Below are 17,081 nucleotides of genomic sequence, written 5' to 3'. Positions count from 1 at the left end.
TATGCATATAAAAGAGAATATATTTATATATATATGAAATATAATTTATTAAGCAGGATTGGCTCACATGATTACAAAGGCAAAGTCCCACAAAAGGCCATCTATAAGCTGGAAAATGAGAGAAACCTAGCGCATGGCTCCCAAGGAAGCCAGTGACATGGCTCAGTCCAAATCTGAATGTCTCAAAACCGGGGAAGCTGACAGTACAGCCACTAGTCTGAGGCCAAAGGCCTGAGAGCTCCCAAAAGGCTGCTGATACAAGTCCCAGGGTCCAAAGGCCAAAGAACCTAGAGTTTGATGTGCAAGGACAAGAGGAGAAAAAGGCATACTGCTTTGGAAGAGAGAGAGAGTACATAAAAAAGAAATCCAAGCAAGCTGAATGTTCCCATTCTTCTGCCTTTTTTGTTCTAGCCACACTTGCAACCAATTGCATGATGCCTACCCACAGTGAGGACAGGTCTTTCTCAGTCCACTAACTCATGTATCATTCTCCTCTGGCAGCACCCTCACAGATATACTCAGACGAAGTGCTTTATCAAGCATCTAAGCGTCCCTCAATTGAATTGACAATTAATATTAACCATACAGGCCAACTGGTTGTTTAAGAGAGTATATTTTTGTAATTTCCACGTATTTATTACTTTTCCTTTTTGAATTTTGAATACTTTTCCTTCTGCTATGAATTTCTAATGTCACTTTATTATGGTCAGAAAAGATACTTAGTATGAGTTCAGTTTTCTTGAATTTTTAAAAACTTGTTTTGTGGACTAGCATGCCATCTATCCTGGAAAAGTCTTGGTATGTACTTGAGAAGAAAGTGTATTTTGCTATTATTGGGTGAAGTGTTCTGTATATGTCAGATAGGTCCAACTGGTCTATAATGTTGTTCAAGTTCTCTGTTTTCCAGTTGATCTTCTGTCCGGTTGTTGTATCTATAACTGAAAGTGGAATATTGGAGTTTTCTGTTATTATGATGTTGTTATCTATGTTGCCCCTCAATTCTGTCTAGTTTAGCTTCATATATTTGGATGCTGTACTGTTAGTTGCATATATATTTATAATTGCTATATCTTCTTGGTCAATTGGCCCTTTTATTATTATGTAATGTCCTTGTCTCTTATGCTACTATTTGACTTAAACTCTATTTTGTCTAAGTATGGCCATCCTTGTTCTCTTTTGGTTACCAACTGCAATGAGTATCTTTTTCCATCCTTTCACTTTCAACCTTTGTGTGTCTTTAGATCTAATGCGAGTCTCTTGCATATAGTATATATTTAGATTTTTTAAAATCCATTCAGCCAGTCTCTGTCTTTTGATTGGAAAATTAGCCTATTTGCATTTAAATTAGTTATTGATAAGGAAGGGCTTACTATTGTCATTTTGTTAATTGTTTTCTATATGTCTTGCAGCTATTTTGTTCCACTTTTCCTCTCTTCCTGCCTCCCTTTATGTTTCACTGATTTCTTTTTTTTCGGTAGGGACATGCTTTGATTCCTTTCTCATTTTTATTTGTGTATCTTCTATAGGTCTTTTCTTTGTGGTTACTGTAGAATTACATGAAAATATCTTATAGTTATAATAATCTATTTTAAATTGACAACAACTTAACTTTAATCACATACAAAAACTCTACTTCTTTACATCTCCTTCTCACTTTGTTACCAGTGTCACACAATACATATTTTTATATTGTTTATATAATTTAATAAAGTAATGTTATGCTTTTACCTTTTAAATTCCATGCTTCAATTACAAGTGAATTACAGGCTGGGTGTGGTGTCTTACACCTGTAGTCCCAGCACTTTGAGTGGCCAAAGTGGGAGGATCGCTTGAGCCTAGGAGTTTGAGACCAGCAAGACCTTATCAACACTAAAAATTTAAAAATATTATCTGAGTGTGGTGGTGCATGTCTGTAGTCCCAGACACCTAGGAGGCTGAATTGGGAGGATCGCTGTAGCCCAGGGCTGCAAAGCTGCAGTGAGCCGTGATCAAACCACTGCACTGCAGCCTGGGCAACAGAGCAAGACTCTGTCTCAAAAAAGAAAAAGAAACAAGTAAAGAAGAAAAGTGTTTTACTTACCACCATTACAGTATTACAGGATTCTGTGTTCACTCATATATTTACCTTTACCAAAGAAGTTTATATTTTGTATGCTTTTGTATTTCTATCCAATATCCTTTCATTTCCACTTAAGGACTCCCTTTAACATTTTTTGTAAGGTAGATCTAGTGGTGATTGACTCCCTCGGCTTTTACTTCTCTGGGGAACTCTTTGTTTGTCCTTCATTTTTGAAGTGCAGTTTTACTGGCTATACAGTTCTTGGTTGACAGTTTTTTTGGTTTTTTTTTTTTTCAGCCCTTTTAATATATCATCCCATTCTCTTCTGGCCTGTAGAGATTTTGCTGTGAATTCCACTGATAGCCATATGACATCTCCCTTGTATGTGAAAAGTTGCTTTGATCCTGTTCCTTTCAAGATTCTCTCTTTGTCTTTGACTTTTGACAGTTTGATTATAAGGTGTCTCATTGTAGGTTTTTTTCAAATTATTTAACTTGGAGTTCTTTGAGCCTCTTGGATTTGTATGTTCATTTCCTTCCTTAAATTTGAGGTTTTGGTCATTATTTTTTTAACTGGCTCTCTACCCCTTTATTTTTCTCTTCTCCTTCTGGAACTTTCATAATGCATACATTGATCTGCTTGATGGCATCCTATAAGTCTCTTAGGCTGTCTTCACTCTTCATTCCTTTTCCCTTTTGCTCCTCTGACTCTGTAATTCCAAATGACTAGTCTTCAGTTTCACTTGATTCTTTCTTCTGCTTGATGTTATTGAAAACACCTTTGCAAAAATTGTAACTGAAGAAATTATGACAGTGAAAGAGATCAGACCTAATCAACTCCATCTTGCTTCTAACATTTAAACTGTCCTTGTCCATTCCTAGTAGTAGGATGAACTAATTTTGGGAAGGTATTCAGTTCATGGTTTGACTCTGAAACAAAGTTGATAATAGCCATCTCCCGAAGAGATCCCCTTCTTGCCTGGGGACCAGTCTGCCTTTGCAGGATAAACAAATTAGCTACAACATTAGAAATTACAGTTTAGGGGTTATGCAGCCTCTGGCTCCAAGAATCTGAACCTCTCCAAATTGCTCCTGAGAATAACATTATTATTGTAAAACCTAAAATCGGTGCTTGAGATATTTTGCAGACCCTGCACTAGATGAATCAGCTGATACCACCCAGATTGGTAATCTGGCTCAACTAGTTCTGCCATACCACCTACAAACAGAAGACAGCAAGAAAACATCACTTCAAACCCCTATGATTTCATCTCCAACCTTACAAATCCCTACTTCCCAAGCCCCTACCTGCCAAATTATCTTTAAAACTTCTGATCCCTGAATACTCGGTGAGACTGATTTGAGTAATAATAAAACTCTGGAGTCCCACACAGCTGGCTCTGCATGTATTACTGTTTCTCCATTGCAATTCCCCTGTCTTGATAAATCAGTTCTGTCTAGGCAGGTCACAAGGTGAACCCACTGAGCAGTTAGTTACACAGTCTGTTGGTGATTTCCTATAGTGAATTTTTCAATTAGCTATTGTATTCCTTAGCTCCAGAGTTTCTGTATGATTCCTTTTGTTTGTTTGTTTGTTTCTATCTCTTTATTAGTATTTTCATTTTGTTCATTAATTATTTCCTACTTTCATTTAGTTGTCTATTTCTGTTGTCATTGGGCTTCATTAAGAGAGTTCATTTGGATTCTTTGTCAGGTAACTCATTTATCTATTTCTTTAGGGTTGGTTTCTGGAGATTTATTTTGCTCCTTTAATTTAGTCATTAGGTTTCTCTGTTTCTTCTTATGCTGTGTTATTTTTTATTTATTTTTGCCAAGATTTGGATGTTTGAAAAAACTGCCACTTCTCCCAGTTTTTATCAGCTGGCTTCATACGGAAGACCTTTACCTGAATCAGCATGGCTATAGGCTCTAGCGGCCTCTCAAACCTTTTCTGGGAATGCATCTTCTTTGGGTTTATACATGCAATATCCCAAGTAGAGGTTTGCCAGTTTCTTTTTCTGGAGCTGTTGCTCTCTCTGGTATCTGTCTGCCTGTGGTACTGCAGGTTCCCTGGTGCTGCATCATCTCTGACCTCTCCTTTATTCTCAGTGGCTCCCACGTATCCAAAGTATGCTGGTTGGGTGTCAAGTTAGAGAGAGAGAGAGCTTCAGGTAGCCTCATAAAACTGTTACATTCCAGTCTTCTCTTTCCCTGCTAATGGAGACGCTGCAAGTGGAGTGCTTTCTCCCAGCCACACCAACCTATTCCAGCTTGGGGAAGGGGTATCATGAGTATAATACAACAGCTTTTCTTATTTGTTCAATGCCACTATTCTTGGCTTTGCACTTGTCTGTGCTACTACAACTTCTTAATGGTTTGTTTGTTTGTTTGTTTGTTTGTTTGCTTTTGAGACAGAGTCTCGCTCTTTTACTCAGGCTAAAGTGCAGTGGCATGATCTCAGCTCACTGCAAGCTCCGCCTCCCAGGTTCACACCATTCTCCTGCCTCAGCCTCCTGAGTAGCTGGGACTACAGGTGCCCACCACCATGCCCGGCTAATTTTTTTGTATTTTTAGTAGACACGAGGTTTCACCCTGTTAGCCAGGATGATCTTGATCTGCTGACTTCGTGATCTGCCCGTCTTGGCCTCCCTACATGCTGGGATTACAGGCATGAGCCACCACACCCGGCCACAACTTCTTAATGGTTTATGGAACTCCATAAAGGTTTTTAGACCATATATTGTTGTTCAGTTGGTATCTTTGTGGAGAATCAAAGTTTGGAGCTTCCCATTCCACCATCTGGCTGACATCACTCTGTTTATATTATTTTTTATTTTTATTATATTTTATTTTCTTGAGATAGGGTCTTGCTCTGTCAGCCAGGCTGGAGTGCAGCCTCAAACTCCTGAGTTCAAGGGACCTCCTCCCTCAGCCTACTGAGTACTTGGACTATAGGCACACACCACATACCTGGCCAATTTTTTAATTTTCTTGTAAAGATGGGATATCATTCTCTTGCCCAAGCTGGTCTCAAACTTAGAAGTTCAAGCAGTCCTTCTGCCTTGGCCTCCAAAAGTGCTAGGATTAAAGATGTGAGCCCACCATGCCCTGCCTGTTATATTTAGTAGAAAATATGTCTAAAAATATGCTTACTTACTATATTGAATCCACTACCCAGAGCTTAACTGAACTATTTGTGTGACTCAGAATCTGTTTTTTTTTTATTTTTTGTTTTTTACTTATTACAATGAACTACAAGTATGGATTTATTAATATTAATGAATATAAAATATACTGGAATCTTTTGTAGTTTTTTTTCCTTTTGTCTTCACCAAAAGCAGATACTTAAATATACTGAAATCTTAATTGACCCTTGAATGTTTCTAGGACTGACCCTGGAGCAAAAATTTTTATGTTGTTATTACGTTTTCTTTTTATGCTAAAATCATTTGTTTCTTTTTCATATAGTATATCAAAGAAGAATTGTTAATATAGCCCTTACCAGCCATGTGCTAAGTGCCACAGGTGTTTTGGTCTCTCTCCATTCTTGTACCTCACTTGGTCTTTTTTTTTTTTTCTTTTGGAGGCATAGTCTCCCTCTTTCACCCAGGCTGGAGTGTGGTGGCATGATCTCAGCTTACTGCAACCTCTGCCTCCCGGGTTCAAGTGATTCTCCTCCCTCAGCCTCCTGAGTACCTGGGACCACAGGTGTGCGCCACCATGCCCAGCTAATTTTTGTATGTTTAGTAGAGATGAGGTTTCATCATGTTGGTCAGACTGGTCTTGAACTCCTGACCTCAAGTAATCCACCTTCAGCCTCCCAAAGTGCTGGGATTACAGGCATGAGCCACTGCGCCCAGACTACCTCACTCTGTCTTTTAAGTTGGCTGTGTAAGTGGGGGAGCATCTTGTGGCTCGTTAAGTCTTTGTTTTCTGGCCTATTTATATAATGGACATTTCTGAGTTGTGTGTATATATTAAATTATTTGAGAGTATATATTTAATGGACTAAATAGATCTACATGTTTAAAGACCATTTTCATATATCTGTTCTGTACAATGCTTACCTTTCTTCATGAACCACGTAGATTTGCTTTTCTGATGTGTAGTATATATGAAAATATTTCTTTGTGAATTTTTTTTTATTGTGTGCCCCTACAGGTGGTATAGTTAATAATGCCATAGCCTCTATAAAGAGCGTATCTATTAGTCTGCTGGCAGGAATTGTTTTGGGATTTTTTGTTCGATATTTTCCAAGTGAAGACCAGGTATATACAAAATCTATTTTATGGAAGTATAGTGTTAGACATTTTTTTCAAAATATTAAACTTTAGTAAGATCCATGAAACTTGATACTTAATTCTATTTCTCTAAAACTAGCCTCCAATGCCTGCTCTGTACTTGAAACTGAGCACAGCAGTGATTGATACACGTCCATGGCTTTGATTAAAGTCTCTGCTTCCTGATTTGGCAAATAAGGAATATAAAAATATATACTTAATGCAGAGTATCCCTCTGAATTATACTTTCCCTTTCTCTACTAAATTGCCTACTGATATTTGATAATTTCCCCCAAATTTTCCCTTAAATATTTTAAGGGGAGATAGGTTCCCATTAATTTCTGCATATTTTCTGACTTAAATTCACTCCTACTCTCCTTTGACAAAGGCAACACTCTTAAACTTAGCCATTTCCTGCCTTAAATGAAAATATGCCATTATTTTTGTATTTCTATAATTTCTATCCAAATTTAGCTGTAACATATTGGCCAAAGAGACACTCAAATATTTTTTAAGAATTCATTGGATATGTTATATGAAACTGGAGATTGTATGGGTCTCTTTTCTTCTTCACTTAAAGTAATATTTTAACCATTTTACTGATATTAGTATCAGAGATATGGCAGAAAATGAAACGTTACTAATTGTTAATTTTGTTACTTGGTAGTAAGTCTCCTAAAACTTATAGTGAGAAAGAATATCAAAATTTTAGACATTTAATATAATGTTTAAAGACATAATATCAAAAGGTCAAAAATATATAATAATGTCAAATCTTGTATTATATATTTAATGTAAACTAATTTCTAAATATCTATCTAATTCTAGAAAAAACTTGCATTGAAGAGAGGATTCCTTATTTTGACTATGTGTGTTTCTGCTGTCTTAGGCAGCCAACGTATAGGTTTACATGGAACTGGAGGATTATTCACCCTAGTGTTGAGTTTCATTGCAGGGACAAAATGGTCCCAAGAAAAGGTGAATATTTTTAATACGCTGTATTTTAAAAGCTAAAACAACTGAATTTTTTACTATATTTAGGAAATCCCCTCATTCTGGTTGGAAAATGTTCCAAAAGGTTTTCTGTCCTCAAGAAAGTGTATGAATCACTCAAGGAAATAAAATATTTAGGAAAAGCACCTGAAAATATACTAATATGGAATCAGAAGTTGAGTTATCACATCAGGCTTCTCTTTTTGCTAAGAGTTATGTAATATTATTATATTACTTTTATGAATGTAATTATTTTATTCATTGAAATTTTAATTATACAATTAATCCATGAAAAATGTTTGTAAAAGGCCAGACACGGTGGCTCATGCCTGTAATCCCAGAACTTTGGAAGGTTGAGGCAGACAGATCACCTGAGGTCAGGAGTTTGAGACCAGTGTGGTCAACATGGTGAAACCCCATCTCTACTAAAAATACAAAAATTAGCCGGGCGTGGTGGTGTGGTGGTGGGCACCTGTAATCCCAGCTACTCAGGAGGCTGAGGCAGGAGAATCACCTGAACCCAGGAGGCGGAGGTTGCAGTGGGCCGAGATCATGCCATTGAACTGCAACCTAGGCAACAAATGCAAAACTCCATCACAAAAAAATAAATAAATAATAAACAAATAAATAAAAATAGAAATGCTTGTAAAATAATAAAACATAGAATAAAATGTAAAAGATTTCTTTATTCCCCACCACTCTCAAATATCAAACCCCCTTACACTTTTAGGTAACCAGTATTCTATTTATAGACATTGAGATCGTTTCCACTTTTTGTTATTTACAAACAGTGCTGTCGTAAACAGTGTTGTTCATGTCTTTTTTTGAGATGCAGTTTCAATCTTGTCACCTAGGCTGGAGTGCAGTAGCATAATCTTGGCTCACTGCAACCTCTGCCTCCTGGATTCAAGTGATTTTTCTGCTTCAGCCTGCCTAGTAGCTGGGATTACAGGCATGCATCACCACACCCAGCAAATTTTTGTATTTTTAAGAGAGACAGGGTTTCACCATGTTGGCCAGGCTGGTCTTGAACTCCTGACCTCAGGTGATACTCCTGCCTCGGACTCCCAAAGTGTTGGAATTACAGGTACATCTACTGGGATAGAGTCCTATAAATGATCTTTTTTTATTATTATTTTTTTTTTTTAGAGACAGAGTCTCTCTATGTTGCCCAGGCTGGTCTCAAAATCCTGGGCTCAAGGGATCCTCCCAACTTGACATTGCAAAGTGGTAGGATTACATGCATGAGCTACCACACCTGGCTGGAAATGATGTATATTTTATTTTGATGGACACTGCTAAATTATCCCTTCAAAAGATTTTGGTTATTTACATTCTGCCAACAGTTCACAAAAATATCTAATGTCTTAACTCATCAACAGCACTTGATATTATCACTAGTTCTATTCTTTCTACTATTAGATGACCTCATCATTCAGTTCTTATAGTTTCTTACAATTATGTGATGTCATTATTCTTTATTTACATTTCTCTGATTAGTAGTATAGTAAACTTCTCTTCATATATTCTTTTTAAAATACCTATGATCTTCTTTGACCATTTTTATTGGGTTATTTATTTTTTTGTTTCTAATTTATAGTTTCTAGTAGTGTTAGGGCTACAGATCCTTTGTTATGTATATATTGCATATAATTTTTGCTTATCTTCAACTTTGTTTATGGTGTCTTGTGTATGGAAGTAAAATTTCCTATGACCAAACCTATTGGTTTTTCCTTTTTTGGTTTTGGATTCTGCATCTCATTTAAGAAGGACTTTCTCACTGAAGGTTATAACATATAAACATTACAAAGATATACTATTTTGTATATTATCATTTAATATTTTGGTAGTTTTTGATTGTTTAATTTGTTTCTTCATTTAGTCTTTTAATCTATCTGGAATTTATCTTTGTGAATGCTGTGAGGTAAGGAGATATATATATACATGTGTTTATCTTACAAACTATATATATTTATACACACATACAGTTTGTAAGTTAACTGAACAGAGATAGAATTACATCATGCGCGATGTGTGTGTGTGTATATATATACACACACATAAATATACATATATATTCAGACACACATATATACTTGCATGTGATGAATATGTACATACAGATATATGCACATAAACTAGACGGTCATTTTTTGCCAAATTTTGTTTATTGACCAATTCATTAATAGTTCAGTTTTTTAACATGAACTAAATTCTCCCATATATATTAATTCTGAAGTCTATTTAATCCTACTTCTCTATTTCTATGCCAACACCACTGTTTTAAATCACTGCAGTTTTATGTGTCAAAATCTAATATAGATTATACTTCTTTTTAAAGTATTTTTTGGCTGTTCCTACACATATTCTTTCTTAGATAAATTTTAGAATCAGCTTGAGAAGTTCCCTAACCAAAAATCATAGTGGCATTTTGTTTAGTATTCTTATATAATCATAATTATAAAAGAAATGAAATGAATGAAATGCAAATCAATAAATAAAATTAAAACTACAAGAATTTTTTTAAATGATAAAAGAAACACAACTAAAATAAGTTTTAAAGATTAAAAGTAACAAAAAGGATAGTTATGCTGTAAAGAATACTAACACTGTTTTTCTTTGTTTTTCTTTTTTTTAACCATAGTTATAATAAGTGGGAATCAGAAAACGCAGTCTTAAGGGAAATAGTTTTGAAGATAGTTTATGCCTCAAGGAAGAGACACCAAAGTTCTTACGTATCTTCTGTTTAAAAAAAAAAAAAAATGTTAAACCCAGACTGAGACTGAAATCTCTTCATCCAAATTCCTGAAGAAGAGCCAGAATACTGTAGGCCAATAGGGCCTTTCCTGTAACCTTTTAATTGGGGAAGTAGCACTGGGAGGCATTCGTTTCCAGAAAGGGAAGCTGGGTAGGCAACTAAATGAGAATCTAATATATGTTTTGGTTTTGTTTTAAGGAAAAAGTAACTAAAGTATTCAACATGGGTTCTTTGGAAGCAGGCCTCGCAGACTTCCAAATTGTTTTTCCTAGTAGTATATGCTATATCAGGATTCACTTTAATGGGATTGAGTTCCAGGATGGTTGTTAGTGGAGGGCTTCCCAACCCCCTTCTGAGAACCCAAATGTTTGCATGAACTGGGTATGTTCTCATCAGGCATGATGTAGTTCTATCTCTGTTCGGCTAACTTACAGACAAAATCTGGAACTCATACTAAACATGGCTAGAACCCTAAGGATATCATTTATTTTGTGACAAAATGGCCAAATAGTATTATTTTATTGCTTTGTGAGTTTCTTTTAATCAAATTCTACCGAAGTGCTTGAGTAAAACTATCAAAGTGCTCAGTTTTTATTAATTAAGTTTAACATTTTTATTAAAATAAAATGTCTTAAGTTTATTAAATGTTAAGTGACTTTAGGCCAGGCATGGTGGCTCATGCCTATAATGCCAGTGCTTTGGGAGGCCACAGCCAGAGATCGCTTGAGGACAGGAGTTCCAGACCATCCTGGGCAACATAGCAAGACCCCATCTCTACAAACAATTTAAAAATTAGCCCGGCATGATGATACACACCTGTAGCTCTACTTGGGAGGCTGAGGTGAGAGGATCACTTGAGCCCAGGAGTTCAAGGCTACAGTGTGCTATGATTATGCCACTACACTCCAGCCTGGGCAACACAGCAAGACCCCATCTCTAAAATACTTAAAAGTGAAAAAAAAAAGGGGGGGAGACTTTAAGTTTCTGAAATGTATTTATGTGCCAAAATAATTATAAATGTATTTCTCTTTTCTATAGATGAAAGTCCAAAAGATTATTACAAATGTATGGGATATTTTTCAACCACTTCTTTTTGGTTTAGTTGGAGCAGAAGTATCTGTTTCATTGCTTGAATCAAATACTATTGGTAAGAATAATTAGAACACAAAAATATATGAAATTCAAAAATATTTAAGAAAATTATAAATACTCATTTTTATTTACAATATATCTTTGAATGACTACAAGGACCTTCTTCAGAAACACATGTTGATACAGTGTCATATTTTCATATTGCTCTTCCTTTACACTGTGTGCTCTGTTTTCTTTTTAAACCAAGGACAGCCCTGAATATCTTCCCTGAGTTATCTGAGGAAATAAATATAAGATTTCTTTCCTGAGGGAAAATATTTGATACGATCAGCACTTTTTGAATACTTTCATTTAAAAGTATTGGCTGGGTGTGGTAGCTCATGCCTGTTATCTCAGCCCTTTGGGAGGCCAAAGCAGGCAGATTTCTTGAGGTTAGGAGTTCGAGACCTGCCTGGCTAACATGGGGAAACTCCCTCTCTCCTAAAAATACAAAAATTAGCCCAGTGTGGTAGTGCACACCTATAATCCCAGCTACTCAGGAGGCTGAGGCAGGAGAATCATTTGAACCCGGGAGTCGGAAGTTGCAGTGAGCTGAGATTGTACCACTGCACTCCAGCCTGGGTGACAAAGCAAGAATCCTTCTCAGAAAATAAATTATTATTAATAAAAATAAAAGTATTCAAAAAAGGTCTATTAGTTCAAAATTGTATAAATGTCATCTGTCTTATTTTTCATGGTACCTCCATCATCAGATAATCTCTTGCACTTTACAGAGAATCCTCAATTGTATTCATTTTTTATAATCATTGATTTTATGTAAAAAACACATGAAGAGACAATAGCCTTAAAATGCTTTCAAAAGTTTTAGAAATCATATTCCTGAGCATAAAGAGCACTTCTTCACAAATATTTTGTTATTTATGTTTGTTTTCATCTGTTGTAGGCATATTTGTTGCCACTCTGAGTTTGGCATTATGTGTTCGAATTTTAGTCACATATACATTGATGTGCTTTGCTGGTTTTAGTTTTAAGGAGAAAATATTTATTGCTTTAGCATGGATGCCCAAAGCTACAGTACAGGTAAGAACATATTAAGCCTATTGCTTAATGCTTTCATTTTGATGCTTTTAAAATTTTAAATGAAAAATGTTACTCCAGTCACAAAATATGAGCTATTATCCTTACTTTTTAAATGTTTGAATGTAACCAGTCCCAACTACTCAAGAGTCTGAGACAGGAGAACCACTTGAACCCAGGAGGCAGAGGTTGCAGTGAGCTGAGATGGCACCACTGTACTCCAGTCTGGGTGACAGAGCAAGACTGAATCTCAAAAAAATAAACAAATAAATAAACAAAAACAAACAAAGAAACTTAATGTTACTTTCTTCTCTTTTTATTTTCATTTTGAGACCAGTTCTCACTCTGTCACCCAGACTGGAGTGCAGTGGTGTGATCACGGCTCACTGCAGCCTCAACCTCCTAGGCTCAAACAATCTTCCCACATCAGCCTCCTGAGTAGCTAGGATCACAGACAACTGCCACCACACCCAACTGTGTTTCTTCTGATTTTTTTTTTTTTTTTTTTTTTTTTTTGGAGACAGAATCTCACTCTGTTGCCCAGGCTGGAGTGCAGTGGCATGATCTTGGCTCACTGCAACTTCTGCCTCCCAGGTTCAAGTGATTGTCCTGCCTCAGCCTCCTGAGTAGCTGGAATTACAGGTGCACACCACCACACCCAGCTAATTTTTGTATTTTTAGTAGAGATGGGGTCTCACCATGTTGGCCAGGCTAGTCTCAAACTCCTGACTTCAAGTGATCCACCCACCTCAGCCTCCCACAGAGCTGGGATTACAGGCGTGAGCCACTGCGCCTGACCATTTTTTCTGCTTTTTTGTAGAGAGGAGGTCTTGCTATGTTGCCCAGGCTGGTCTTGAACTCCTAGGTTCAAGTGATCCTCCTGCCTCAGCCTCCTGAAGTTCTGGGATTACAAGCATAACCCACTGGGCCCAGCCAATGTAACCTTTTTAAATCTCAGTTTTAAAAGCAATTCTTTTGAAATTAAAAAGTATTCTTTCAATAAGTACTTCCTAAGTTTATGAAAATATGTTTTGTATTTTCCTAAAATATATAATAAGAGTATATCTGAAAATTGGAGTTTTTATATTTTACTGAATATAACAAAGCTAAATGTTGCAATTTTAAAAAGCAGAGACACAGGCCAGGCATGGTGGCTCATGCCTGTAACCCTAGCACTTCAGGAGGCTGAGGCGGACAGATCACTTGAGCTCAGGAGTTCAAGACCAGCCTGGGCAACATGGTGAAACCCTATCTCTACAAAAAATACAAAAAAATTAGTCAGGGGTGGTGGCACGCACCTGTAGTCCCAACTACTTGGGAGTTGAGGCAGGAGGACTGCTTGAACTCGGGAGGTTGAGGCTGCAGTGAGCTGAGGTCACACCACTTCACTCCAACTTGGGTGACAAAGTGAGACCCTGTCACAAAAAAAAAAGTAAAGTAAAATAGAGACACATCGACTTTTTAAAAAATACTTTCCCTACCTTTGCCACTCACTCCATCACACAAATGCACATATGCACATATATTGTTTTTAATTACACATTTATTTGTATAACTATTTGGTTAATGGCTAAATCCCTGCCCCCGCCCCCTTGATAGACTATGTAAGGAGAGGGACAGTGTCTGGTTGTTGCAGTTGTTTTTCATTATTTCTCCCTGGCACTTAACACAGTGCCTGACACACAGGAGGCAAATATGTATTGCATGCCTGCAAGAATGAGTGAACGGAAAGGGAAACCTTGTAATTTTGCCCTCTTATTCGAGGATATTCTCCTCCTACTGAAATATATTGCTACTTATTGTTAGACTATTTAACTTGGCAGCATAATATACCTTAATTTCCTGTGGTTCTTAGTTGTTATTCCAAAACAGAAGCTCCTAAATTTTCATGCAGAAAAGCCTCTATTATCATGTTAGAAAAGCAGGTTCATAGGGCCAGACTACCTGTTTTGAATACCATGTTATTTGCCCATACCTCGGGAAAATTATTTTCTAATCTCTCTGTTCTTCAGTGTTCTCATCTTACAATGAAGTCTATGACTAGATCTATTTCTTAGTAGTGTTGTCAGGATTCAATGAGATAATCCATGTAAAGTGCTTAGCCCTCTCTCTGGCATATGGTGGTGCTCAGTTAACAATGTTGTTATTTTATCTTACGTTCAAGTAATATAAATAATAATAACTTTTTTATTTTTAATGTCTACTGTAGGGCATAATAAATCTACAAAAGGAGTATCTATGCATCCTTCTGTTCTCTCTCCTTCCAAAAACACTCTTGCAATTTTGTTTTATTATTTCATCATTTTCATAAAGCAGGGAAAAAAGAAAAGCAGGTATGAGGAAAGAGACCACTCACTCAAGTCCTGCAGTATTATTCTGCTTCTGCCTATTCCTGTCTGCTGGCTCTAGGCTAGCTTCTACACAAAGAATATCAAGCTGGTTTCAGGAACTGGCAAGATATAAAAAATTAATTATTTATACAAGTAGAGTCACAACAGCAGTAATAGAAAACGATAATGTCACAAGTAAGATCAACAAATATTTTAAATTTCAATTTTGAATTATTTTCACTTTTATCCTCTTCCACTGTTCTCTGCTGCTAAAATAAAATTGGCTAAGGTTCAGCTCTTTCTCTTGTTCCTCAGTTTCGAGTTACTGATAAAAATTAGAGTGGAAAAATAGAAGCTATTAGGAGAGTAAATAAATAATTTAGTTTACAAATGTAAGATCAGCTTGGCAATTGGATTCTTTTAAAGAAATAATATTCAATTTCAGTCACTAGGAGGAAATCATTTATCATCTAATAATAGTTCTCACATAATAAGGTTGTCACGAGAATTAAATGAGTTAATAAATGGAAAGCTTTAAGAATGATACCTGCCATATGATGAATGCCATATAACTATATAAATATTATTTCTAGTTTCACCATTATCATCATCATCTCTTAAAAGTCAATGGGTTTGGTTTTTGTTTTTGGTTTTTTCTGTTGGCAGTTCTTTTATGTTCAAATCCTCTTCTAAACTGTAAAATTCTTTCAAGTTGGTTTTCTGCATGATTATCTTTTTCTCCCTAGCATCCTCCAGCACACTGGCTCATGTTCAGTACATTAAAAGTTATGATATAAAAATGATACCATTTTAAATTATTGATCTAGAATACAGAAATTGATTTTAAATTGAGGGGTTCTTTTGCCATAATGTTCCATATCAGAGGTAATGTTTCTACCATTATGTTGTTACTTTGCAACTCCATAGAAAATATGTTATATATTGGTATTTAATTCCCCAAAATTTTAGGGCAATTTCATGCCTAGATGGTTAAACACAAAGAAGGAGGGTTAGCAAGAAATTTGCTTTATGTTATTAAAAATAATGTGGTAGAAGGTAACTAGGGAAAAAAACTTGTGGCCCAGTAAAGTCATTCTAAAACAATAACTTCAAAGGAACTCATTCTCTGACCTGGCAGGGGATGAGGAGTGAGGGAGAAAGAAACTTACTACTATCTGAATACCTACTATGTGCCAGGTGTTCTTTGCATTCTCATATTTAATTTTCACAACCGTCCAGTAAGATAAGTATTTTGTTCTTCATTTTACAACTAAGTAAGTAGAAGTTTAGAGAGTGTGAGTCATTTGTAAGTTCACTAGCCTCGTTGCAGCAAAAATAGAATTCAAACCCAGTTTGCTAGATTCCAACCCTGCTGTCAATTCTACTATAACACAGTGCCCCCTGAATAGGGAGAACAATGAGAAGAAGGGCAAGAGATCCTAGAGACCCATAAGAAACCTTAATATTTTATGTTGTCTTGTTGTCACCAAGAACCACTGGTACATGGTACAGGCAACTAAGCAAAACTGGTTTCATTAGAAATCCTGGTGTTATTAGGGTAACATGAACACTCAAAAGAGATATTTGAATAGAGGAACACTGAGAGGACAAGAGTGCAAAATCAGCCCAAAAATGTTTGCCTGCTGATTTGTCACTATTGTACTCTTCCTCCACATATATTTGCTAGGAAGAACATAGAACTGATGAGTAAGTTATGAAAATTACTGAGTACTTTTTTTTTCTAATAGTCTAGTACTAGATTTTGTTTATTTTAAGAGAGCCATTTACATTATATATTAACTCCATTTAACATTTTTCTTTATGCCCCATTTTTACCCCTAAATGCAGGCTGTGTTAGGTCCTCTGGTTCTAGAAACAGCAAGAGTCTCCGCACCCCACTTGGAACCATATTCGAAGGATGTGATGACAGTAGCATTTTTAGCCATCTTGATCACAGCTCCAAATGGAGCTCTACTTATGGGCATTCTGGGGCCTAAATTGCTTAGACGCCATTATGATCCAAGCAAAATAAAACTGCAATTGTCAACATAAACATATAGAGCATCATTAAAAAGTTTACCTGTCATCATCTGCCTGCTTCTTTTAATGATTTATTTCACATGACAAAAGAATTTTAAAGTAGAAATATGTGGGGACTGTACAGAGAATCCAGGATTTAGTAAATATGTGATTTCAGTACAGGGCTTTTCTTGGATTTTTTACTCCAAAGTTAATTTAATAAAAATAATATTAAATGGAATGCTCTCTTGGTATTTACACACTGTAAGAACAAATTAAATCTGTAAATACCCTAGGAAAGTTTAAAGTAATCCCTCAGGCTGAATTTTATATCATAACAAAAACTGAACTTAATATTAAGTTAAACAAACTTAATGGCAGAAAGAAAAAACTTTGAATATTGAACTTGGTAAGATAGCCTAAGTTTCCAAACAGGAGGAGTAGAACTCCCCATGATGTCCAGTAATTCAGTTA

The 17,081-nt window shown here is 36.0% G+C and overlaps 1 protein-coding gene across 1 annotated transcript in view; it reads left to right on the top strand.

Annotated features, from left to right (window-relative positions):
* The window catches only part of SLC9B1 (solute carrier family 9 member B1), a 122,141-nt gene extending 105,398 nt beyond the window's left edge, over positions 1 to 16,743 (top strand). Inside the window, exons 8-12 of the mRNA XM_001110263.5 lie at positions 6,220 to 6,326; positions 7,167 to 7,316; positions 11,128 to 11,236; positions 12,125 to 12,261; positions 16,437 to 16,743. Coding sequence (XP_001110263.2) covers positions 6,220 to 6,326; positions 7,167 to 7,316; positions 11,128 to 11,236; positions 12,125 to 12,261; positions 16,437 to 16,640 — 707 coding nt within the window. The 3' untranslated portion in view covers positions 16,641 to 16,743. The remainder of the gene's footprint in view (positions 1 to 6,219; positions 6,327 to 7,166; positions 7,317 to 11,127; positions 11,237 to 12,124; positions 12,262 to 16,436) is intronic.
* The last annotated feature ends 338 nt before the right edge of the window (positions 16,744 to 17,081 follow it).

Source organism: Macaca mulatta, chromosome 5 (genome assembly GCF_049350105.2).
Source record: "Macaca mulatta isolate MMU2019108-1 chromosome 5, T2T-MMU8v2.0, whole genome shotgun sequence".
Taxonomy (NCBI): Eukaryota; Metazoa; Chordata; class Mammalia; order Primates; family Cercopithecidae; genus Macaca; species Macaca mulatta.
This window is presented reverse-complemented; position numbering and strand designations above follow the sequence as displayed.